The 25,579-nt window shown below is 41.4% G+C and overlaps 1 protein-coding gene across 4 annotated transcripts in view; it reads right to left on the bottom strand.

The window, feature by feature from the left end:
* Nucleotides 1–25,579, bottom strand: part of USP40 (ubiquitin specific peptidase 40) — an 80,839-nt gene that overhangs the window by 46,193 nt on the left and 9,067 nt on the right. For 2 of the 4 annotated variants that reach the window (XM_089693167.1, XM_089693169.1), the window contains exons 3-9: nt 18,869–18,936; nt 18,035–18,148; nt 14,432–14,596; nt 13,648–13,794; nt 8,132–8,275; nt 3,883–4,011; nt 1,375–1,464 (exon numbers count right to left, since the gene is read on the bottom strand). In XM_089693167.1, coding sequence (XP_089549293.1) covers nt 1,375–1,464; nt 3,883–4,011; nt 8,132–8,275; nt 13,648–13,794; nt 14,432–14,596; nt 18,035–18,148; nt 18,869–18,936 — 857 coding nt within the window. The remainder of the gene's footprint in view (nt 1–1,374; nt 1,465–3,882; nt 4,012–8,131; nt 8,276–13,647; nt 13,795–14,431; nt 14,597–18,034; nt 18,149–18,868; nt 18,937–25,579) is intronic. The other 2 variants (XM_089693168.1, XM_089693170.1) reach the window with 1 other exon arrangement.

Here is a 25,579-nt window from a genome sequence, read left to right as displayed (position 1 = left end):
GTACAACCCTAAAAATGCACCTTTGGTCTGGAATTCCTCCTGGGAAAAAAAAGCAATGCAGCAGTGTTCCTGGAATGTGAGAGTGTCAACACTCCATCTGTAAATTTGTAGTGTAAATTCATCTAAGGCACTGCTGCTTCTCCCATTCTGTGCTTTCTACACCTCTCTTACTGCTCCTTTAATACTCCCCAACTAGTCCTTCGCCCCCTGCTTACCTTTCTGGCACAGTGTTTAAAGTCCCCTTTAAGCAGGGTCAGAATATATTTCATGAATAATGAGCATGAAATGACCTGGCAAGTAAAATTCGAATCAAATCCACTGAAATCCATTGGGATGCCAAACATTTTTTTCATTTTGGACAGAGTATGAAAAGGTCACTTATTTAGCCTTTATGTGGCACTTGTCAATAGTCCTTGTCCTTTATTCTGTAACATTTTGCTTTGGGGTTGTTTCCTAGCTTTCTCTTATTGTACTGCCTGAAATATTTAATAAATATGATTGAACAAAGAAAAGGTAATTTTTTTGCCATTTGTGTACCATTAGAGAGATTTCTCTTCACATTCTGTACAAGAGAGACAACAGGAGCTTAGAGGAAATGTCCAAAACTGAGGGAATTTCCTTTTAGACAGCCATCCCTGGTACAGGTGTTCCCATTGGATGAATTCTGGAGACAACTCTAAAATTATGGATTTTGCCCTATTTTCCCCCTTGGTGACAGTGGTCACCTGCACAAAGGGCAAGCCTTGCTAACAGTGACAAAAATATTAACTTTGGAAAAGGGGTTTAACCAAAAGATACATTTAAGGCCTCATACACAATGACACACTGGGTGTCAAAAATGCTGCTTTTAATGGAATTTGACAGTTTTTCTGTCTGCATACACACATGGGCATTTTCAGACATTTAGAGTCAGAAAAAAACAAAAAAACCCAAACTATCATTTGTGTGTCCAAGGGAGGATAGTTTCAACAGAAAAAAAGCCCAACGTGCATAAAACACACCTAAAGGCTAGGTGCATTTAGCACTTGAGCATTAATTCATTTCAATGGCCAGAATAAATTATTATTCTGGCCAATGCGATAAAAGAACACACAAAGGCTAGACGTACCTACACACATTTGCAAAATGTGGATTTAGGCGTGTTTTTTTACATTGCTTTCCTCCTGCCAGGAGCTCAGAAGAGCTGGCTTTAAGGTTATCAGCAGAGCTGACATACTGCAACACTGGTGAATTACTACAGACAAAAGGACAGGCAGAAGATAAAAGAAAGAGAAGAATGTCATTGTTAATAAACTGGTAACATATGAATTGTGCTCAACACATATCCTGAGAGCAATTTCCAAGAATAGGATAGGTTTGCGGCTATGCATTTACCTCCGCTATGACAGCAGCTAGTGTAACAGCAGGACAGTCCTGTTCTTCCCTGGAATCCCCCATCACTGGCACCTTTTTTCCCTCTTCCTGCTAAAAGGTAAAAATGCGATTAAACAAGTAATCGAAACAGAAAACGGTGTTTGTTGGATGTTAAAACCAAACATCAGCATTAACTTCAGTTTGTTTGAAGCAAATTTTTTACTGAAGATCCACATAGTTGAAGTTTTAGCCAAACAAACAGGGGTTTATTTACTAAAGCTGGAGAGTCCAAAATCAGACTCCCTTCTGCATAGAAACCAATCAGCTTCCAGGTTTCATTGCCAAAGCTTCATTGAACAAGCTGAGGTTAGAAGCTGATTGGTTTCTATGCAGAAGGGAGTCTGATTTTGGACTCTCCAGCTTTAGTAAATAAACCCCATAGTGTCTACATGTGACATCTTATTTAAACAAACAGAATCATTGGGGCACAGCCTCTATGTCACCCCATACAGTGCAGGGCTTTTGACAGGAACACTTAGAAGCTGAGAGACAGGAGGCAGCTAACACAGGAGCAACTCTCAAGCTTTAAAATTGATTTCGGACTTGCCTTATGGATAGACACAAAGTCACTAAAATTTTTTTTTTGTCATAAATATATCTGCACAATAATAGTTCCCGTCTAAAAAAAAAAACCCAAAAAAACAAACAAACCCTTTATATACCACAACTGTTTTTTTTTTTTTTTTCAGGCTTCTTTTTTCCCATTTTTTTTAACCTGGTAATATTTCCATTAACACATTTCCTGTTGTGGCTGACAATGCTTACTGAATGTATTGCATCTATATACAGTAGAAACAGCAATATCATTAGCTAAACTGCTTGCTCCTGATTAGGATTACAGAAAACCAACCTCCCCTCTCCCTACCATATTGGAGTGTTTTGTAGTCCAGAGAGAAACCAGACAATGCCAAGCAGGCCAATTGATAACTGTCAGCACAGGCAGAGAACACCAGTAGTTAGCAACTTTCAAGATTTCTGTCAGGTCAGGATTGACAGGTACATTTTTTTACTTATCAAAACAAAATACTTTCAATGCTATATTCAAAACCAATAAGAGACCTTCCTGGTTAGGGTTTACATATACACCATAAGACAAAAGCTTAGAACAGCGTTTCTTAACCTTTTTACCTTGGAGGAACCCTTTGCAAAAAGATTGAGATCTCAGGGAACCCCCGAAAAAAAAAATTTAGATCTACAGCTCATGGAACATTGGATCTGATCAGCAAGCTGTAGATATAACAGCAATTAAACAAATTCAGAGCAGTATAGGGAAGCTGTTGCAACATGCTTTTTCTCCTTGATCCCCACTAACCCTCCTTTTGTCCATCCCAAGTGATAGTACATTTAACAGCCTGGGACAGACAGAAGAGGAGGACCTGTGGGGAACAGTGCAGTAAATAACAGTATATTTCCCTGCACAGCTCTGCAAATCCATAACACAGGGTTTCTCACATGGGGTTCCACTGCAGATCAATATTGTGGCGGATGTATATCTACCCAATGTGGTTTTTAATACGCACTGACAGTGAGCATGGACACCTGATGCCTCCTGTGAACTCAGAGGGTGGCATAGAGTGGAGTGCAGAGTGGGAACACGTGGCTTGATCAGGAGGTGACATTCTGTGTCTGGCAGCAGTGAATGCAGACTGTGGAGGGGGGGAAGCAGAGAGTGGGAGCACATGGATTAATGTAGCAGGGGGTGACATCCAGCGTGTGGCAGTGCTGAATGAACATTGCAGGGGCACATGGCTGGATGAGACGGAATGTAGCAGGAGGTGAGATCATAATAGCTTTATGTACAGGTATGACATAACACAAAGCTAATATGATCTCACCTCCTGCTACATTCAGTCTCATCCAACTGTGCGCTCCCACTCTCTGCAGTCTGCATCACTGCTGCCAAACACTGGATGTCACCTCCTGTTTTAGCCATGTGCTCCTTCTCTTTCTCTGCTCAACCTCCAGTCTGTATTGACTGCTGCCCTACACACACAGTGCTCCGTCTCTCTGCCCCCCCCCCCCCCGTTCCCTGCACTCTGCATGGCACCACTATACAGAGTAATCAAGGGATCTCACCTAATGAACCAATCACGGGCTTGCGGTTTGTGCTCCCTTCCAACATCTTGCAATCAGCACTGCCATAGAAAGTAACACCTCCCCATGCAGCTCCAGCTCTGTGCAGTACTCCCGACGCCTCCCTCCGAGTTCACAGGAATCGGAACTACAGAGGAGGCATTAGGTATCAATGCGCGCTGACAGTACTGACTGTCAGAGTGCATTAAGAACATTACTGGAAACAACATTGGGCTGTATACATCAGCCCCAATGTTGATTTGCAGCAGAACCCCTGGGGACTTCTCGTTCCACGGAACACCGACTGAGAAACACTGGCTCAGAATCTTCCATAAGCTTAGTCAAAAATGATTCTTTTTGGTTTTTTAACAACACTTTAGGAATGGATCTAGTCACCTGGTATCCCCAGTGTCCTAATTCATCCACATCCCGGATATAGACATGATAATGGCCTCCATAGCAACTGCCCTTGTGTATAATAACTGAGAAGAGCTCGTACATTTGTACAGCATCATCCAGGTTTTGCTACAAAGTAAAGACACAGACACATGCAACTTTTACAGACACAAAGCAATGTTTACCAAACAAGGAATATATACATTTACATTTTCTTGATGAATGCATAAAGGGGGTTAAAAAAAACAAAAAAAAAAACCCACTTGTCAAATATAGTTAAAATATATAATGTCAGAAGACAGCCCATTGTGGTGGACAAGCATTATAATAAAACAAATATAGTGCTTCTAAAAGTACATACCGAAAAACCAAAACACCTCAAAAGTAGTCTACAGTATTTTTAAAAGTTCAACTGAGACCAGATTATTTACATTAAATTATTTTGCAGGCTCTAAACTAGCAGTAAAAGCCCTTTAAAAAGCTCTTGAACATGGGATGGCTCAGCCCGGGTTCACACTGATGCGGTGCGGCACATCGCATGTGATTCACACAGGAACCGCACCGCATTCCTGTGAAAATCACATGTGATTTCTGTGCGGTGCAATTTGCGCCATACATTTTGTATGGCTCAAATCGCACCGCATCTGCACCAAAAACCAACCGCAGTCTCATGCTCTCTGGCAGGCAAAGTGGGTGGAGGCTCCACAACGCTGTAAAAATGACTACTTACAGGAAAGCCTATCACTGGCTTTAAAAACAAAAAAACAACTGTACCAGAATCATGGCTGCAGCTGCATACGTACACTGGGCAGTAAAAAGTTGTTGAGATATATACATAGTTGCGACCATCTTAAGCCTGCATTCGAACCTGAGCAGAATCTATTCCTGTTGATTTTGAAGCATATTACAGGCATTTTTGCATGTCTATCAAGCTTCAGGAGTTTTTCTACCTGGGCTGGGCAAGGGAAGGAGAGCAGTTCTATAGGAGGAAAGGAATTCCTTATGTGTTCCCACTGAAGTCTAAGGGATCAAAAACATCTGCTAAAATAAAGCTAAAGCTCATGTAGTTTTTTAAGTGTAGGATGTACACCGACTGAGTGTACAACTGTGAAGAGCCACAATTAGAAAGAATGGGATTCTGTGTAGTTGGACATCAGGAATGTAGAAAAACACTCGAGTGTGAAGGGGGCTAATGTAAGTATATATACTGTGTGTTAACATAAGCTCTCAGACTTTGATACTTTACGAGTCCTTGACCTACACCAAGAATCCAGATTATCCATATACTTGATCTGAGTCACTGGCTTAAATTGTTGAAGCAACAAGGTAATTGTAAAGCTGGCCATTGAGGACTTATTTTTTTCTATCCAGCCAGTGGGCTGATCAAAAACACTTCATGAATTCCTCCATCCACACAAGTGAGTTGGATAGAGGAATCCTCCCCACTAAGGAAATTGTATTCTGACAGCAGGGACACTCTTCTATCTGAATGCACTGATCAGTGGCTGCAGCCCACCAGCTGATCGAGAAAATACTGTATTTTTCGCTCCATAAGACGCACTTTTTTCCCCCCAAAAAAGGGGGGAAAAATGTCAGTGTGTCTTTTGGAGCGAATATAAAGAGGCCGGTCCGGTATTTCCGCCGCCACCATGTCAGAATACCGGGCCGGCCGCTCAGCTGTCCTCTGCGGCAGGAACTCACCTGTTCCTCGGTCCAGCGCTGTAGTCTTCCTGCGCCGGCTTATTCCCGCCCCGGCATCTGTGACAACCGGGTGCCACTGCGCATGCACGAGAAGCGCTGTGCTTTGTGAATGATCCAGTGTCTTCTGGGACACATGACAGGTCCCAAAAGACGTCGGGCCATTCACAAAGCACAGCGCTTCTCGCGCATGCGCAGTGGGCACCCGGCTGTCAAAGTCGGGTGCCCACAGTATAGGAAGGAGAACTCCGCGGAAGTGGGAGCGGGTACCTGTCAAATTCAGGTACCCACTCCCCCTCCCACCCTAAAGGTCCGCAGTGTCTGGTCATGCCCTGTACTCTCCGCAGTGTTTGGTCATGCCCTGTACCGTGTCCGCAGTCTCTGGTCCATCCCCTGTACCGTGTCCGCAGTCTCTGGTCCATCCCCTGTACTGTGTCCGCAGTCTCTGGTCCATCCCCTGTACTGTGTCCGCAGTCTCTGGTCCATCCCCTGTACCGTGCCCGCAGTCTCTGGTCCATCCCCTGTACCGTGTCCGCAGTCTCTGGTCCATCTCCTGTACCGTGCCCGCAGTCTCTGGTCCATCTCCTGTACCGTGCCCGCAGTCTCTGGCCCATCTCCTGTACCGTGCCCGCAGTCTCCGGCCCACCTCCTGTACCGTGCCCGCAGTCTCTGGCCAATCTCCTGTACCATGTCCGCAGTCTCTGGTCATCTCCTGTACTATGTCCGCAGTCTCTGGTCCTTCTCCTGTACTGTGTCCGCAGTCTATGGTCATTACCTGTACTGTGTGCGCAGTCTCTGGTCCTTCTCCTGTAATGTGTCCGCAGTCTCTGGTCATCCCCTGCACTGTGTCCGCAGGCTTTGGTCATCTCCTGTACTGTGTCCGCAGTCTCTGGTCCTTCTCCTGTACTGTGTCCGCAGTCTATGGTCATTACCTGTACTGTGTCCGCAGTCTTTGGTCATCCCCTGTACTGTGTCCGCAGTCTTTGGTCATCTCCTGTACTATGTCTGCAGTCTCTGGTCATTTCCTGTACTATGTCTACAGTCCATTGGTTCAGAATATTTTTTTTCTTGTTTTTCTCCTCTAAAACCTAGGCGCATCTTATGGTCAGGTGCGTCTTATGGTCAGGTGCGTCTTATGGAGCGAAAAATACGGTAGTTCTAAAAATCCGGTTCAACAGAAGATGATTGTTAGATTGACTTCAGTCAAGCGGGAGCAGCCACACAAGCATTAAAATTCAGTTGGTACAGCAGAAACCAGCTGAATTTAGATCCACGTGTGGCCAGCTCTACAATGTGGTAACTAGAATTCTCAGAAAAAAAAAGTCAAGCAGTAAAAAGGCTCTCACAAAAGATTTCTTTTAAAGGGCAATACCTAGAAAAAAAGAAAAAAAAAAAAACAAAAAAAAAACACTCAATGAATCGATAATTATATCCTTTCAAAAGGAGCAGCTGTCCTAAAGTCATAAAATTAGTTTAGGTAATCTTTTTTTACTTCTCCGTAAGCCACAGTACTCATACAGGATTCTATTTGGGGTGGAGGGAGATACTTCATGCATCTTCCTCTCTCTTTGCTTCATTAATCACCAATCAGATCCAGCCATCCAGAATATATTTCAAAATGAAATTAGCTACACAAGACTTGGCACTGACACTGTGATACATGTTTGAAAGCTGAACTCCAGGGAAATGAAAAATCTACCCTTACAGTGGGGCAAACTACATGGGTAAATGCTTGTTTATACCTAGGGTACCCATGAAAAGCACTTTTACTTACTTTATCTCATTCCCATGGCTCACTTCTTTCCAATGCCCTCAGCATCCTCACTAACAATGTAGGACTGCTGGTCCTGTATTCTACATTATGATACCAGAGCTGTGACTGCTGAGACTTCAGACTAGCTGCATAGGAGAAAGACGGTACCCATTTAAACCCTTGTGTGTGTGTGTGGGGGTAGTCTCACTACAAGGATAGATATTTTATTTCCTTGTAGTTTACCTTTATTATGTGAGAGCCAGAAAAGAGTCAGAACAGGGGTTTTGTAGACTACTTCTTCTGCTTTAGGGACTGTGTTGATGGGAAAATGCATTTTAGCTTGCATTCAGCCTGGATCTGGAATCAGTTTGCAACACTTCTGAGATCACTCAAAATTTATTTACATTATTTATGTTCACTTGACCTGCAGGTGAGCTTCTTCTGACCAGCATTTGAGATCTATCAAAGCTGCCTCAGCCTGCTTTTGTATTCCTATTAACTTAAACAGGGAGTGAAGGAGTTCTGAGGCAAATGAAAGCCTGTGCACAAAAACCCTTGCAAATGGCTAAGCAAAGAAGTTTTCAGAAGTCACCAGATCCCTAAAAGGGTGTAAGATACATTCATAAAATCATTGCACAGCAAGTATGTTAAAATACCATAAAATTTTATTTCACTAACAATTCACTATAGCTTCCTTTTAATTTAGGTAGCATGAAGATTATTTTCAACAGTTTATCAGTAAGACAGACAATATCAGAAAAATTCATCCACACTTATGGATGAACAAAAAATTCAAACCTGCTCACAAAAAGGCCGGATGTTTAGCCGGGTGGGGAAGGCATATCGTGAAGTCTCTTTATAGCGTTCACACTTACTGAAGTCAAAGTTAAACCTCAGGAGAGACAGTGTAAGAAAAGGTGGCAACTTTCCCAGTTTTGCAGACTGAAGGACACACAAAAAAGAAAACATGTAAATGTAAAATAGTTACAGCAATCCATTTTATAACTCTAGCTCTCCATTCCTTTATATCTTTTTAGAAGGGCATAATATAAACAAAAAAGACTTCAAAACATACAGTACATCCACCTGAATAAAGTCACCAGTTGCCAAAAGGACATTTGTAATAATCTGAATCCTCACTCTTAAATGGTTATCACAGTGTTACCTAACCTCTCATTGATTACTTTTATTTATTGCCCTGTATTCGGTTTTTATTTGCAGAACATAAGAGTCATGCTGTAAGGTCATGTAATCAAAAATGCAGCGCAAGAATAAATAAAGTGGAAAATTGGTGATAATTGCGCAAAATAGTGCACTAGCAAGTGATATAGCAGTGATGTCTTAATGAAGACAACAGATAATCAGAAAGTGACAGCACTATCATATAAATAAATTATATGTCATACAATGATAGACAGATCAATAAAGGTCCATAAATTTATTCAAAAGGTGCGTCAGCTTTCCCAAATAAGGAAGATATCAAACATTCACTTTAAACTTCCATCGCATAATCATATGTGCACGTGACTTCCGTGATGAGAAAAGAAGGGGTGTGCTTGCACTCACAGGGCGTAAAATGATTTTACGCATGTAGTATAAGGGATACTAGTGGTCATCTGGAACCTGGTTGGCATGTGGCACTCTGATGGCGCTTGGTATACCCAGGGACAATACTCTAGACCTCTCAGTGGACCCTCTCCGACGGTGGGAACTGCTCGCAGGTTTTACTTACACCTGGCAATAGGCGAGTTCAGCAACAATAGGAGATCCACCTTAAGCCGCTCAAAAAAAAGCCACCAGGACAAAAAGCTGATATAGTATAGTAGTTTATTCAGCCCAATAATGGTAATCACATATCGGCAGGCTGATCCCCTGACTTGCCGACGCCACCCTTAGCTGCTGGAGCCACGTGTTTGGCCAGCAGCCATCTTGGATTTTGGAAATTTTGGATCTTCATGCATGAGATTTACACATTATATTTGATACACCTACTATAGCTATTGGCTACCTGCTACCACATGCTAATATATGCTACCTGCATTTACTGACTGTAGCTGTTGCCACCCGCTGCTACATGTTTGATAACATACTTGTTGCCTCGATATGTGATTGCCATTATTGGGCTAAATAAACTACTATACTATATCAGCTTTTTGTCCTGGTGGCTTTTTTTGAGCGACTAAAGATGGATCTCCTATTGTTGCTGAACTCGCCTATTGCCAGGTGTAAGTAAAACCTGCGAGCAGTTCCCATCGTCGGAGAGGGTCCACTGAGAGGTCTGGAGTATTGTCCCTGGGTATACCAAGCGCCATCGGAGAGCCACATCCAACCAGGTTCCAGATGACCACTAGTGTCCCTTATACTACATGCGTAAAATGACTTTACGTCCAGTGAGTGCAAGCACACCCCTTTCTTTCTCATCATGGAAGCCACGTGATCCTTATGATTATGTGATGGAAGTTTAAAGTGAATGTTTGCTTTTTTCCCTTATTTGGGAAAGCTGACGCACCTTTTGAATAAATTTATGGACCTTTATTGATCTATCAATGTATGACATATAATGTATTTATATGATATTGCTGTCACTTTCTGATTATCTGTTGTCTTCATTAAGACATCACTGCTATATCACTTGCCAGCGCACTATTTTGCGCAATTATCACCAATTTTCCATGTTAATTATTTATTCTAGCACTGCATTTTTGATTACATTATATGTTTGAGGATTTTAGAGGTTTTTTCTTTATGCTAGCAGCTTTTTATTATTATTATATTTTTTAGAAAGCGCTCGCTTTATTACTTTTATTTGATTCATGCTGTAAGGTCATTTTATCTCCTGTCTAAGCTCAAGGCTAATGAAACACTTATAAAACAGAGAAAGATGGCCATAAATTAAATTCTGTTTACCATCCAACAAACACTGGCAGACTGGTGCATCGACAGGGAAAGAGTAAAGCCTAGCATACACAAGGAAAAAATCGGATGAAATAAAAAGAACGTTTTGGACCCATCGTAAGGTAATCTGATCGTCAGTACACAGGTTTCGAGAGCCAATTATGAATGCAAAATTATCCAAAGGGACAGTCATGAAAATGATTCTCGTAAGAGAACAGAACTAATGATTTCCATTTAATCAGTACTGTATTCATCTGTAAAAAAAAAAAAATCAAGTGACCAAGACCGCGCATGCTCAAAAACAAAAGAATACATTTCAATACAATAAATCATCGCAGGATGTTGTATTCTGTTTTACGAGACTTTTCGCATCACTAGTAACCTATTAATTTTCGATGTGAGGCTAGCAAGCAAAAAACAAAACAAAACAAAAAAAAACAAAAACACAGGCAATCACTTATACTGAGGAGGTAAGGTTGTGCTATCATAACAATTTAAAGTGTATGTAAAGATGGAAAGTAAGGGGAAAAACAAAATGTTAATAATGTCACCAGAGCAAGAGGTGAAAGTAAATCATCCATTTGAGACAACAGTTTAAGACAGGAATTACCCTAACATGGGGAGATTTCCTCTTCTTTTCTGTTGTATCATCATGGTAAGAAGTATACAGAAATCTACCAGGCAGACAGACAACAAAAATAACCTGACCGAGATTTTCATTTTCCCTACTCTCCAAAACTAAAAAAAAAAAAAAAAAAAACTTAAAAAGGTTTATGTATTGTCAACCTTTTTTTTTTTTTTTTTTTTTAAGTGGAGACTACCCACCTATTTCCTCAGAGCTGGTCTGAGACGCCTGCCTGTTTTGCACCAAGCGACTTCCTTCCCTCCCCCTCCCTCCTCTGCTGCAGGCCTTACATAACCTTATACCCCCATTTTTATTCTTTCCTTTCCTACCTTTTTCCCTCCTAACATTCTAGCCACCCTCCCTTAACCCCCCCCCCACCCTTGCCTTTGCCCCATCCACTTGCAGAAATCAGCTTTCCCTATTGCTCTCTTTTTACTTTTACCTTATTGCCATAAGATGAAGCTCTCCGGAGCTGCGATTGTAATATCTTTAGAGGATCTGCAATCTGGACTCTCACCATCTGAACTAGATTGCAGATCATCACTCTGAATGAGACTTCCACCTTACATACACCGACACCATGTATTCTGTTAGCTCATGTAATACTTTGAGTCTGACACCGGAAACATTTTTGCCCCTACTTTATAAAGTGTACCTATTTATTGTGGCTCTGTCTTTGTGATCTTCTTGCAACAAAGTAAAAATTGGGAAAAAAAAAAAAAGCAGTGGGTATTTTTGTAATAAATGCCCATTCCTATAGCACACATCTTTTTTTTTTTGCTTTTTTAGATATTTGAAAGATCACCTTAAGGTAAATAATCTTCAAATGTATTAACACAGGCCTCAAAATTTCCACTTGCCTGCCGGCTCTGATGGTAACAGGGAGGCTGTGGTGGTAAAGGGAGACTGATAAAGGACATGGTATGGGGGAGAGGGGACTGGAGGAGGAGGGCATGGGATGGAGGAGGTGTTTATATTGCTTTATGTTAATATTGCTCAATTTGTTGTTGTTAATATTTATTCAGCATAAGACATTTAACAGTGTCAGTTCATGAGCTAATTTATGAGGGCGTGTTTAGGGGCGGAGCAGGGTAGGGGTTGGGTGGGGCAACTGGTGGCAAGTAACTCTTAAGGCCTGGCTAGTAGCTCAGGACTTGCAATTTTGAGCCCTGTATTAATGTATCAACCTTGTATAATGTGTAGATATAGTTCCTAAGTACAGTTTAATGAGCTGAAGTAAAACTGGTGTACTGTTAGGGCTTGTTTACATGCACTTGAAAATGTGGCATTGGACATGCTTTTTTAAAGCCCTCTGAATGTCAATCAAAGTTCCTGTCACTAAATAAAATGGCACGCGTACAGTCTTATTTACAAGTTGTGTTTGCTTCAAAAATGTTACTCCATATCGCTTTCTCAGTGCTTCAAAGCTTCCATGGAAGTCAATGATAAAGCTCGTTTGCAGCATCTACAGCTCTTAAGAGGCATTTATTCAGCTTTAGCGGTATTGCAGGTATAAGATATCCCAGGATGCACTGGGAAACCAACAAGCAAATAGGAAAGACATCAACAGACCCTTCCGGTTCATGTGTATATACTCTAGAGGTGTTTGGTGCAGATGTCACCGGTGTGTGGTGTGCAGTGAGGAGCAGCAGGAAGGCAAGCGGGGTCTGGACCGGAGCAAAACCACTAGCAGACAGCACACATGGTGTGCAACCTGTGAACGCTATAGCAGAAGGTGGAGAGAGGGGAGTGAGCGGAAGAGGATCAGGAAAGCTAAATGACACATAATTGTGAAGTGGAAAGAAAATGATACATGGCTTTTTTTATAACCTAACCCGGCTTTAAAAACGTCTCCACAACTTTATCCCTGACCCATGTGATGTATTCCTTGGACTTCATGATGCTGTTTGTTCACTAATGTTCTCTAACAAACGCCTGAGGGCTTCATAGGACAGCTATATTTATACTGAGATTAAATTACACACAGGTGGACTATTTACTAATTAGGTGACTTCTGAAGGCAATTGGTTCCACTAAATTTTAGCTAGGGGGTATCAGAGTAAAGAGGGCTAAATACAAATGCTCGCCACACTTTTCAGATATTTGTAAAAAATGTTGAAAACCATTTATCATTTTCCTTCCACTTCACAATTATTTCCCATTTTGCGTTGTTTTAGCCCATAAAATCCCAATAAAATACATCTACGTTTTTGGTTGTAATATGAAAAAATGTGGAAAATTTCAAAGGGTATGAATACTTTTTCAAGGTACTGTAGCAATGTCACACATGGTGCACAGTATTTAACTGGAGATGAGCGGGGACCAGAGAGAGGTGGATCAGCAAACCAGAAGATCAGCAGAGCTGGGGGTTACTACTGAGCAGGGGATTTACAAAGCTGGGGATAGTTGTGAGTGGGGCATCAGCAGAGCTGGGAGTACTACTGAGCAGGGGATGTGCTGAATGAGGGCACCAATGAGCTGAGGATCTGGTGAACAGGGGTAATAATGAGATGGAGATCTGCCAAAGGGGCTTCTTAAGAACTCTTTTAAAACAAATAGAAAATCAACACATACACAGAGCATTTGCCAAGCTTCATTAAAGCGTCAAAAAAAGCATAATTGAAGCATCAAAAACACATCGAAAAAGCATGTTGAAGTGGTAGGCGCTTTAATGCGTGTTCAATTAGAATTTGTGGAATTTGAAGCAAGTGTAAATGAGCCCTTACTAAATTAAAACTGAAAGTTCAGTTACCTTATACTTTCAACAGAATGATTATTTACTACTTATAACTACCTTGGCTGCAGGAACAAGCTTATGACAAGCTCCACAATGGTAAAGATTGTCACCGTCAAATATTTCTTCCTCCACATACATGTTGTATAAAGACTCCTCCAAGCTGCACATATGCTTCACAACCACTGTAAGGTCCAGGAAATCTTCCTGCATGGAATATATTAAATTCAGAATTACAAAAGGAGTGGTGGCAATCCCAGGGCCAGGAGAAACTGGTTTTCATTTCTGCACCCAGCGCTGACCTGGCAGGAGGCACAACCTGTTTCAGCTTGGGAAGAGGGGAACACCTTTAATACATCCTTCAATCACTGAATGCTTTGCATTGTGGAAACCTATAGTTTGGGTGTATAAACAAAGCACAGCGTTGGAAAGGGTGGGAATAGTTGGTACTTTTGACAAGTGCCTGTCATGGGTGCAGCTGCTGCTATTAACCCCTCTGGCACTTGAAGATAATCATTGTGAAGGTATCTGGGGCCCAGAGGACTGAGGGCTTCTACTGTAAACAGCAGCCACTTGTACACATGACACACTTCACTGCTGATGTACGATTTTTACATTTTTTTTGCAAGTATACGTGAACTGTAGTAATAATTTGTAAGTGTGTGTCCATCCTGCTTTAAGTTTTCAAGAGTCAGTGGGATACTCACCGACCAGGCCTGTTACCTAGATTTTTCAAGCCTTGGCTACTAGGATTTATTAAATGATATAAACATAAAAAAGTCTGCTTGTACTCATTTAGTGCCAATCACTTTTTAATACAATAAAGTCATGTGGTGACTCTTACCTGCCTCTCACTAACATAACCACACTCCTGGCACGTAATACGATTTACCACTGTGCCATGGTATAAATTCTTGATGAGGTTGTGGCCAGAGGTGCCCTCCAAAGAGCTTTCCAAGGCACTAAATAAGATCCGGTTTAACTCCTGGACATCCTGTTGGCCGGTCTCCTGCAAGAGTTATAGGTACAAATGAAAAGAACCAATAGAATTAAAACTTAATGATAATCATAAAGGTTTTGAACAAAATATTAAAATTACGTTGGTACAAGCAATTCCCAAACACACATTTCTCAATTTATAGTGTAGGTGAAGCAAAGAGAAAAAAAAAAGGAGGAGGATGTAGTACACTCTCTGCAATTGATACACATTTCACAGTATTTTATCTCTTTACCTGTACATACCTGTTGATCTGCCAGAACCACATTTAAACGCAGAAGTCCAGGCTAGAACTAAATAAGTTAAAATTGCCTTCCAATAACATTCTAACTTTTATACTAACTACCCTGTAGAAGGAAGCTGCATATACTTACCTATTCTCAGGTGGCTCTGGTCCTTTCATGTAATCTCTCCAGTGGCCAGGTTCAGGAAGCACAAAAAAAAAAAAAAAAAAAAAAAAAAAAAAAAAAAAAAGAGTGCCAACAACGGATGGAATGCCTGAGCAATGAATAGACTCACTATTGAGAGTACATTGTCAGCTGTCCCTCCTCTCCTGTGAAATCAGTCACTGGGAACCGATCAAGTGACTGGACCAGAGTGCTCTGGGAATAGGCAAGTATAAGCATCCTCCTTCTACATAGTAGATAGTATAGGTGTAAGAAGGTGAGTGGGAGCAGTTTCAAGCTTAGTTAGTTCTAGCCAGGAAATCCACTTTAAGCCCCTTTTTGAGCTGCCACAAAGCTTTTTTGTGGATGGAGTGGTATCAGTCCTGCCCAGTGTGTTTTGCTAGACTACTCCGCCTCTCCCACAATCAGATCTCTAAAGCATGGAAGATAACTATTCTGTAGCCTTGATAACAACTAGGAGGGTTTTTTGAAATAACACAGGAAGTGTGCAGAGGACATAGAGCTCAATTTCTGGCACAGAATCTTTACTGCACTTATCAAAATGCTTCCAAATTTATATTTAACAGAAAAGACAAAAAAAGAGCAAATAAGAGATGTTCATTGTTAGCAAAATACACACACTTTAACTCAGCGCCTAACACAACTTTATGAAGCGTTTAGAGTCCATTATACACCAAACAGACTAGGATATGGGAAAAAATTCTGACCCACTAGATCACAAAATGTAAGGCCTCATTCACACCATACGTGAAGAAAAACTAATGGAAACTGATGCGCATATTTCACTTGCACAGACATTTTAAATCAGTTTTTATGCAAGCTTCAGTGAGTTTTATACATGTTGCAGATTCCCGTGCAGGAAAAAAAAAAAAGCATGTGATACCAGTGTTATGGTGTGAAGAGGACAGAGAACAATTGTTTTTTGTGCCCTTACATAAAACGCGCAAAAAAACTGATATCTCTACATACAGTGTGAATGAGGCCTACAAAAAGGACTTTCTTCAAATGTTGTGGTATTCTCAAAAACTATTTAGATATTGGAATACTGTATTGATAATAATGTATAGAAAAAGTGTGTGTAACCAACCCTAGAAAACCAAGGATACGCGTCTTGGAATATCTTGGCAACACTAACTGAGGGAGACTTCTTGATTGCCACAAATATTTTTACCTTTAGTGTCACTACTTGCCCTCCTGAGGATTTACTCCCCTTCCTGACCAGGCCATTTTTTGCGTTACGGCGCTGCGTTACTTTAACGGACAATTGCGCGGTCATGCAACGCTGCACCCAAATGAAATTTACGTCCTTATTTTCCCACGAACTCTGCTTTTTTTTTGGTGGTATTTGATCACTTGTGCGTTTTTAATTTTTATTATACAAAAAAAAAAAAAGACTGACAATTTTGAGGGAATTAAAACCTATATTTTTTACTTTTTGCTATTAAACATGTAAAGTAAAAAATGTTTTAAAAATCTAATTTCGTCATAAATTTAGGTCAAAATGTATTCTACTACAAGTCTTTGCTAAAAAAAAAATCCTAATACATGTAAATGAATTGGTTTACGTCAAAGTTATAGCGTTTACAAATGGCGGTACATATACTGGGATTTTTTTTTTTTTTTTAATTTTTACGAGTAATGGCGGTAATCAGCGACTTATCGTGGGACTGCGGCGGGCATTCTGACACTGGGGGGAACTGACTTGGTGTCACTGACATCCCCAGTGTCACCAATACAGTGATCAGTGCTAAAAAAAAGCACTTACGCAGTACTATTGGCACTGGGCAGGAAGGGGTTAACATGAGGGGCGATCAACGGGTTAACCGTGTGCTGTTTTACTTGTGTCTGTGTCCATGTGCTTCACTGTAAGCACACTGCTTTGCATGGCTATGCTGTGCACAGCCCTGCAAAGCAGTGCGCAAGAGCTGATGGAGAACTGTTTTGTTTACAAACAGTTCTCCTCCCCGTCGGAGATGCTCGGTAATCACCGGGCGTCGGCGAGTAATCACCGGCCGGGACCCGGTGATTGACAGCCATGGCCACAAATGACGGCGTGGGCAGGATGCGCGCCCCCTACCCGGAAATCCAAAAACACACACATACATACATACATACATACATACACATACATATATTATATATATATATATATATATATATATATATATATACACATATACACATACATACATATATATATATATAATGTGTGAGTTTGCGCACCAGTGCCGCCCTGTAGCAGTATTTCTGTATATAGGGCGGTCAGGAAGCGGTTAAAGTGTTACTAAACCCACAACAGTAAAATCTTATGTATATGAATTAAAGCATGCTTGTTATACATGGTGGAACCTAAGGAGTTAATGCTCTGCATTGTGTAAAAAGGCTGTTTGATCCTTTCTTCTCTGCCCCTCCTCTTGTTGAAATGACCACCTGATACAGACTGAACCTGTGGTCACATGCTCAGTTTGGTGTGTATTGCTATGGAGGTTTATTTATTTTTTTCTTGGGAGGGTGCATGTGATCAGCACAGGGCCAAGCAACACTGCACAGCCAGAGGGTAAGAGGTTTCACATCCTCCTATAACAGATAGAAAACTCCTCCTACAAGCTTTAACCAGTGCTCTGCTGAAGTCACAAGACTGCTCTAACTGCTGATGAGAAAAGGTATTTAGCAGTTTACATTTACTAAAATAATTGCATTTCCATGTTGTGTGTACTGTGGGAGGCCAGATATAGTGAATGCAGGGTCCTGGGTTTAGTAACACTAATTTTAAAACTGCTCCCTCCCCTCCACCTATACTGATTAGAAAACTAAAAAATATCTGGAAAAAAAAAATGTAATCCAAATGGTACCGTTAGATGACAAAGAAGCCTAGCATGTTCTGAAATCTTGCATTTTGCATCCAATGAGTTTGTCAATAGTAGGCTTCACTTCAACACTACTTTTTTAAATGCCAAAAAGCATAGACTTGTATAAAATTATATAATAAAAATGCACAATATAAAAATATATACAGTATATTAACACAAAAAGAACTGCAGACCTCACTGTTGTCCCAGCCAAAGCTGTTTGTGAGGTCAGTGGTTGATGCAGCCTGTTGATCCACAAGGAGAAGCTGAGCAAAAAGTCGCTGTAACTGTAATGGAATGATCCGAACCTGGAAGAAAAATGCACAGTGAACATGACAGATGATGTAATAAACCCAGTAGCAATTATATAGTTATAGGAGATTGTTAAAACAATGGCTCATTTCATTGTTCGTTAAAATGGAACTCAAAATATGGCAATTTTTACATAGTTACATTGGTCCAGCTTGGACCAATGTAAGCATGTATGTGCCATACCATGGGATCCCCCTGGAAACTGAAAATCACTGTAGTAGGCCTGCTGCTACAGTGACTGCCACTAGCTTCTGGATCTCGTACCAAGCAACCGCCATTCAAACAACACTTTCCATTCTCTTAATGAATGCAAAGTGTTCTCTGATTTTATTATATGGACATCATGACATCACCTCCCACCTCTCCACTTGTCCGATCAAAGAATGCTTTGCATCCACTGAGAAAATGCAAAGTGTACCCTAAATTACATCTGTGCCAAGCAACCTTTGTTCACAATGCAGCAGGACAGCCACTTGGCATGGGACCCAGAAGCTAGTGGAGATCACTGTAGTGGCAGTGCCTACTACAGTGATTTCCATCTTCCCCAGGGATCCCACAGGTGTGCCACATAAAGCATCCAGGCAGCACCAGCGTAAAGATTTCCATAACTAGAACTCATCTTAAAAGATATGTTACCATAGAATCATAGATATTTACAATCGTATCCCCCATAACAATGGCTGCACAGAAAAAGGTCCAGTTCTTCAAACAAATACCTTGGAATCTGCCACATCTTTATCTTCCAGGGATCCAAGTTCTTCAGGGCTCAAGGCAAAAAGGGCTTCTGGAAAGTGAAAAAAAAAATATGTTTTACAAATATAATTTAGTGTAGCCTGTCAAGAAGCCAACAAATTTCTAAGTGTCCATCCTCATGTAAGCGGAGATCATAATTTATGATGTTGCATCACCCAACAAACTGTGCAAGAAAATCATTTTCGAGCAGTATGAAAAAATCCTTAATTTTAGGACATTATGGAATTGAAAAAAAAAACAAAAAACAAAAAAAAAAAAACACACAGGTCTAGGCTCCATATACACTTCTATGCTTTTGCCCTTGGCAATACTCATGCTAAAGTTGAGCAAACCCTGGCAGCAGTGCCGATTCACATGTACACACAATTATTAGTTACAGGCAGAACTTACTGTTCATCAGGAACATACAGTGAGCACTCACTTTCAATGTTAGTGTGTAATCAGGCTTAAAAATAACCCGTCAGCACAATTTTTAAAGTCACTAATTTGGCATTCTGATTGCAGTGGCTACATTATTTACTTGCAAGTCATTGACTTATTGAAGTGAAAATGACCCTTTTGATTATTCAATGTGATGGCTGGTCTCAGTGTCCAACAATAAGGCTCCAGAAACAGCCAGGGTCAAGCTAAAAATCACAGGAAATAAGTATAATTACAGCTGAATGCATCTCTGGATCTGCTCAGTCCTTTAAGATGCTATTTTTTGCTGATTCCAATATCTGCTTATGTACACTCAATGGCCACTTTATTAGGTACACCTGTTTACCGTATTTTTCGCCGTATAAGACGCACCTGACCATAAGACGCACCTAGGTTTTAGAGGCAGAAAACAGGAAAAAAAAAAATTCTGAACTAATGGACTGCAGACACAGTACAGGAGATGACCAGAGACTGCGGACAGCACAGGGATGACCAGAGACTGCGGACAGCACAGGGATGACCAGAGACTGCGGACAGCACAGGGATGACCAGAGACTGCGGACAGCACAGGGATGACCAGAGACTGCGGACAGCACAGGGATGACCAGAGACTGCGGACAGCACAGGGATGACCAGAGACTGCGGACAGCACAGGGATGACCAGAGACTGCGGACAGCACAGGGATGACCAGAGACTGCGGACAGCACAGGGATGACCAGAGACTGCGGACAGCACAGGGATGACCAGAGACTGCGGACAGCACAGGGATGACCAGAGACTGCGGACAGCACAGGGATGACCAGAGACTGCGGACAGTACAGATGACTGCTGACCTTTGGGGAGGTGGGGAGCGGGTACCTGAATTTGACAGGTACCCGCTCTTACTTCCGCAGAGTTTTTTTTTTATCTTACCTGTTCCTCGATCCAGCCGCGCGCTGTCTTCCCGGCTTCTGTAATGGCGCTCGGCATGACAGCCGGGTGCCCAGTGCGCATGAGCGAGAAGCACTTGCGCTTTGTGATTGGTCCGGCGGCTTCTGGGATCTGTCATGTGTCCCAGGTACCGCCTTACCATTCACAAAAAGCACCGCTTCTTGCGCATGCGCACTTGGCACCCGGCTGTCATGCCCAGTGCCCACACTACAGAAGCCGGGAAGACAGCACGCCGCTGGATAGAGGAACAGGTAAGGTCCCGCTGCAGAGCTGAGCGGCCGGCCCGGTATTCTGACACGGCCGCGGTGGAAATACCGGACCGGCCGCTCCATATTCGCCTTATAAGACGCACTGACATTTCCCCCCCCAGTTTTGGGGAAGAAAAAGTGCGTCTTATACGGCGAAAAATACGGTAATTGCTTGGCAACAAAAATTGCTAATCAGCTAATCATATAGCAACAACTCAATGTATTTAGGCATCTAGACATGGTGAAGATGACTTGCTGAAGTTCAAATCAAGCATCAGAATGGGGAAGAAAGGGGATTTAAGTGACGTTGAAAGTGGCATGATTGTTGATGCCAGACAAGCTGGTCTGAGTATTTCAAAAACTTCTGATCTACTGGAATTTTTACACACAACCAACTCTAGGGTCTACAGAGAATGATCGGAAAAAGAAAATATCCAGTTCTGTGGATGAAATGCCTTGATGTAAGAGGAGAATTGGCATTCAGTTTCAGCTGTGACATTCAGATGGTAGGGTCAGAATTTGGCATAAACAACATGAAAACATGGATCCATCTTGCCTTGTATCAATGGTTCAGGCTGGTGGTGGTGTAATGGTGGGGGATATTTTCTTGGCACCAGCAAGGTGTACCTAATAAAGTGGCCGGTGAGTGTATTCTTGCACATTTTAAAATTGTAAAGGTTTGCTCCAGGTTAGCGGAGCTGAAAGATTTACTTTAAACAAACCTGTTACAAACACATGATATAAACTGCATTAAATATCAGCAAATGCAAAAATATAGGCAGCCGAAGCTATATGAAAATGTAGACTTTCCCTATAAGAGTAAAACCTGCGCCCCTCTGCCTCTGAAGCCCATATTGCTCAGTGAGGTCACCTACCTCACTGAAGGACCAATGGGAAAACTTGGGGATGGGGCCACGCTGAACATTCACAGAAAAAAAGTTGTATAAAAGTTTATACATGTGGTTTTAAATAGGGCAACATGTAACTCTTCTAAAATGTTAAAGTAGAACTAAGGCAAAACTTTTTATCTATTTTGGATATGGTATAATCCAGTCAGGGTTATATTTTTTGCAGTCTCTGTCCCACAGGGATGATTTCCTTTCACTTCCTGTCCCATAGCCAAAACAGGAAGTGAGTGGAAAGCCCTCCAAAAGGAGGTAATCCCTGATTGTCACCAGGGTCATCAGAACTAGTGTTCCTTTTGGAAGTTTTCCACTTTATCACTGTTCTGGGGACAAACCAAAATTTGGGATTTTCTTTTACTTTAACATTGAATAATAATAGTAAATAGGAGAAATAGAAAGGGTGAATCTCCCTAACAGGGGCACAGACAGCAATAAATCTATTCTCTGTTTTAATTCCTCTCCACTCTATCCAAAACTGAAAGAAAAAAAAAAAGGGTTTAGCCGTTATACTTTAAACCCAAAACTAAACATTTATGATATTGCAGTTAACCAATTCTTAGATGCGTTGGCTGAATTTGCTTTCTTTTGGATTTTTGAATTAGGGACTTTATGGCCACAGGGCTTGAATACAGTATTGGATGTAAATTGTTTATTGAATTTTTGCGGATCATAGAACACACTGTTGAATTGGTTGAAAGGATAGAGGTACCCTTTAGATGTGTATGGGGCCCTTTAAATTAGCCGCCATTTGTAGATACGAAGATTAGGTATTTGCATTTTTTGGTTTGATAAGTTTTTTATATATATATTTTTTTCTGCCTCCAAGATTATAGGCATTTAGTTGGGTTAAATACGTATTTTGAATTGGGCGTCAATTTTATATGTTTTTGTATGTATTATGTGAGGAGCGGCTACTATGACTACGATCCAATACACTATATATATTGCATGCGAGGTGATGTACATCCTTCCGTTCCCAGAGGATGTCAAGTGTCGAAATGCGTAGGAAAGGGCCAGGAGGTGGACTTCACCACACACGGCGTTGTTGTCGTGCAGTAGTCGCTCTCATATGGCCAGAGATAACTTTACTTACGATCTTATATCATTTCACTTGTGTCAGTGGAGACATGGAACAATGTGAGTGTATATGTTTTGCAGTTTTAACAAATATTTTATATGGTTTAACGCTATGGAGACTCCTTCTCAAGGCTCAATCTAAGAAGTCCTTGAAAATAGGATTGTGGGCTGCAGACTGTCACTCCCAGAACAAGCGCTTCTGCTGGTCTATAATTTAAATTTTTTGGTGGTGTCATTAGCATGGTAAATTTTGCACAGCAAGCAGCGCTTTATTAATGAAGAACTTTACATATTGGATGGACACAAGGAGTTATGTTGGACTTTGTGATGATGTGACTACATTTAAAGTTATTTAATGGACACTTTTGCACTTTATTAATTTATTTATTTGATTGCACTAATCACTTTAACTGCTTCCCGACCATCCGCTCGCAATGTACTGCAGCCGGGCGGCATCTACAGGCAAAGCGATATACGAGTACATCGCTCTGGCTGTACTGACATGTGACTGCTGTGTCCGGCGGAAACAGCGGAATGAAGATCCCAGTGAACGGGACTCGGTGATCACATGATCGCTATGCAATCACATGATCACAATGTAACCAAAGCTGGTATGAATCAATCTAATTCATAACAGCTCTGCTTCTCTTCCTCGTGAGCTGTGATTGGCCCACAGATGTCACATACATGGGGCTATTCACAGCACCCTGTACCATGCGACCAGCTCCAGCCAGATCACTATCTTGAGCTGTCAAAAACTTAACTCATTCATGACAGTTTATGAATGAGTTAGGTTCATGACAGCAAGCTTTGCATTACAGGAGAAATGATCTTTATTTCTCCTGCAAAGCAAAGTGTAAAAAAAAAAAAAATCCCTAATCACCCCCCACACAGTAGTACAATGTTACTATGGTGACATTGTACTATTCTGATAAAAGTATTTAAAAAAAAAAAGAAAACCCTTAAATTTACAAAAATTCTTAATGGTATTTTTTATTTAATTTTTCTCATTTTATTTTTTTTTAAACTACTTGCCGACCGCTTATGCACATTTTGCCGGTGAGCAGCAGCTCTGGGTAAAGCAACGTAATCTTATGTCGCTTCCTATTTCGGGGTATGATTGCGCCTGCGCCCCCCCCCAGTCGGTCCAGGGAAGGGAGAGAAGAGAATACACACGTTAGATTAGCACATTAAACCCTTTGATTGCCCCATCACCCAGCCAGTCCCATTAGTACAGTGTCAGTATATAGAATTTTTCACCGATCACTGTATTCCTGCCACTAGCAACATCAGATAGCATCTTGGTCAGTAAGAGCCCCTCCCAGCTAGGATCAGCTAGCGTTAGATTGTCAGCACACTCATGCTATAGGTTGCTGATCACCCCGATTACTAGTATAGTGTTTGTACGGATCAATATAATGATCATGAACAGACATATACTAGTCCATGCTTTGTATAGTGTCCCCAAAATTGCAGTGTTAGCACGATCGGCCCCGTTCGCACTAGCGTTTAGCCGATCCGCTGTTTTTCACGGAAGATTTGTAACAATTGATTGTGTTCCAAGGCAATTTATACGCACAATACATCGCCGCCAACCCAAAATCAGCTCTTGCTAGACAGTTTGAATGGAAACCTATCACGGTTTCTGAATTTAAAAATTATTTGGGCCTAACCCTCAACATGGGAATTACAAAAAAGAATGAATTGCGGTCATATTGGTCCACAGACCTGATTCATCATATGCTCATGTTCTCTGCCGTTACATGCCCAACATGGACCAGCAATGTACTGGTGCGTCGCTGGAATTGAGTGGTTATACCGGGATGATGCCTGCAGCTACAGGCATCATCCTGGTATAGTTTTTTTCAGCTGCCGATCGGCTTTCATGTAAAGGCAATCCTAGTGGCCAATTAGCTGCTAAATCGTTTTAACAAGCAGCGGGGCGGGAAGGGACATCCACCGCCCCCACCTCCTGCCGCCTTCCACAGTTTTCTTGGGCTCTCCTGTCCGACAGGGGAATCAGCCAGTTCCGCTGGCTGACTCTGGAGCTGATCAGAGACTGGAAGCTACGAGCATGTCATCACTTCCATTTCGCCAGACTTTAACAGCGCCATTTGTAAACTGGGAAAGCATCTGATCACACCAATCTTGGTGAGATCAGATGATGTAAGGGCAGAGGAGATACTCTAATAGACCCCAGATTTCTCAAAAAATAATACCTGTCAATGCCTATTGCAGTCACAGGGGATATTTACATTCTCTGTGATAGCAATAAAAGTGATAGAAAAAAAATGAAAAGGGACAGTGTAAAAATGATAAAACAAATCAAAATAACTGCATGCGCAAGCAATGACCCCGTGCCAGTATGTAAACAGCAGTTGCACCAAGCATGTGAGGTATCGCCACAAACGTCAGATCGAGGGCAGTAATTCTAGCACAAGATCTCCCGTGTAAATATAAATTGGTGACCTGTAAAGGCTTTTAAAGCGTCGCCTATCAATATTAAAAATGTATGTACTTTGCTGCCAATTTTAAAGCTTGTCCTGTTTGGTATCTATTTGCTCAGCGTAACATCTTTTATATGTTATCAAATTGGGCAACATATTGTGTTTTTGTGCTTTAAAATTCTAAAAAGTGTATTTTTCCCAAAAGATTTGCATTTGAAAAATTGCTGCGCAAATACTGTGTGACTTAAAAAATCTCAACACCCACCGTTTTATTCTCTAGGTCCTCTACTTTAAACAAATATATAATGTTTGGGGTTCAAAGTAATTTTCAAGCCAAAAAAAATGTTTTTTCATGTGAACAAAAAGTGTCAGAAAAGGCTTCAAGAGTGGGTGACGTGTGGAATAAGCTTCTAATGTTGGCCCTGAAATGCCAGGATAGTAGAAGCAACCCCTCCAAATAACCGCTTTTTTGGATAGTAGACACTCCAAGGTATTTGCTAAGAGGCATGGTGAGTAAATTTGTTTTTTTTCAATACCATGTGACAAAAATTATATCTGTAAAATACTCACCATGCCGCTTATCAAATTCCTTGGCGTGTCTGCTTTCCAAAAAGGGGTCATTTGAGGGGGTGGGGGTTGTACTATC

This window comes from Staurois parvus, unplaced genomic scaffold, assembly GCF_062004578.1.
Source record: "Staurois parvus isolate SC_StPar_1 unplaced genomic scaffold, SC_StPar_1.0 ptg000616l, whole genome shotgun sequence".
Classification (NCBI taxonomy): domain Eukaryota; kingdom Metazoa; phylum Chordata; class Amphibia; order Anura; family Ranidae; genus Staurois; species Staurois parvus.
The sequence above is the reverse complement of the archived record's forward strand: the minus strand, read 5'-3'. Positions and strand labels throughout refer to the sequence as shown.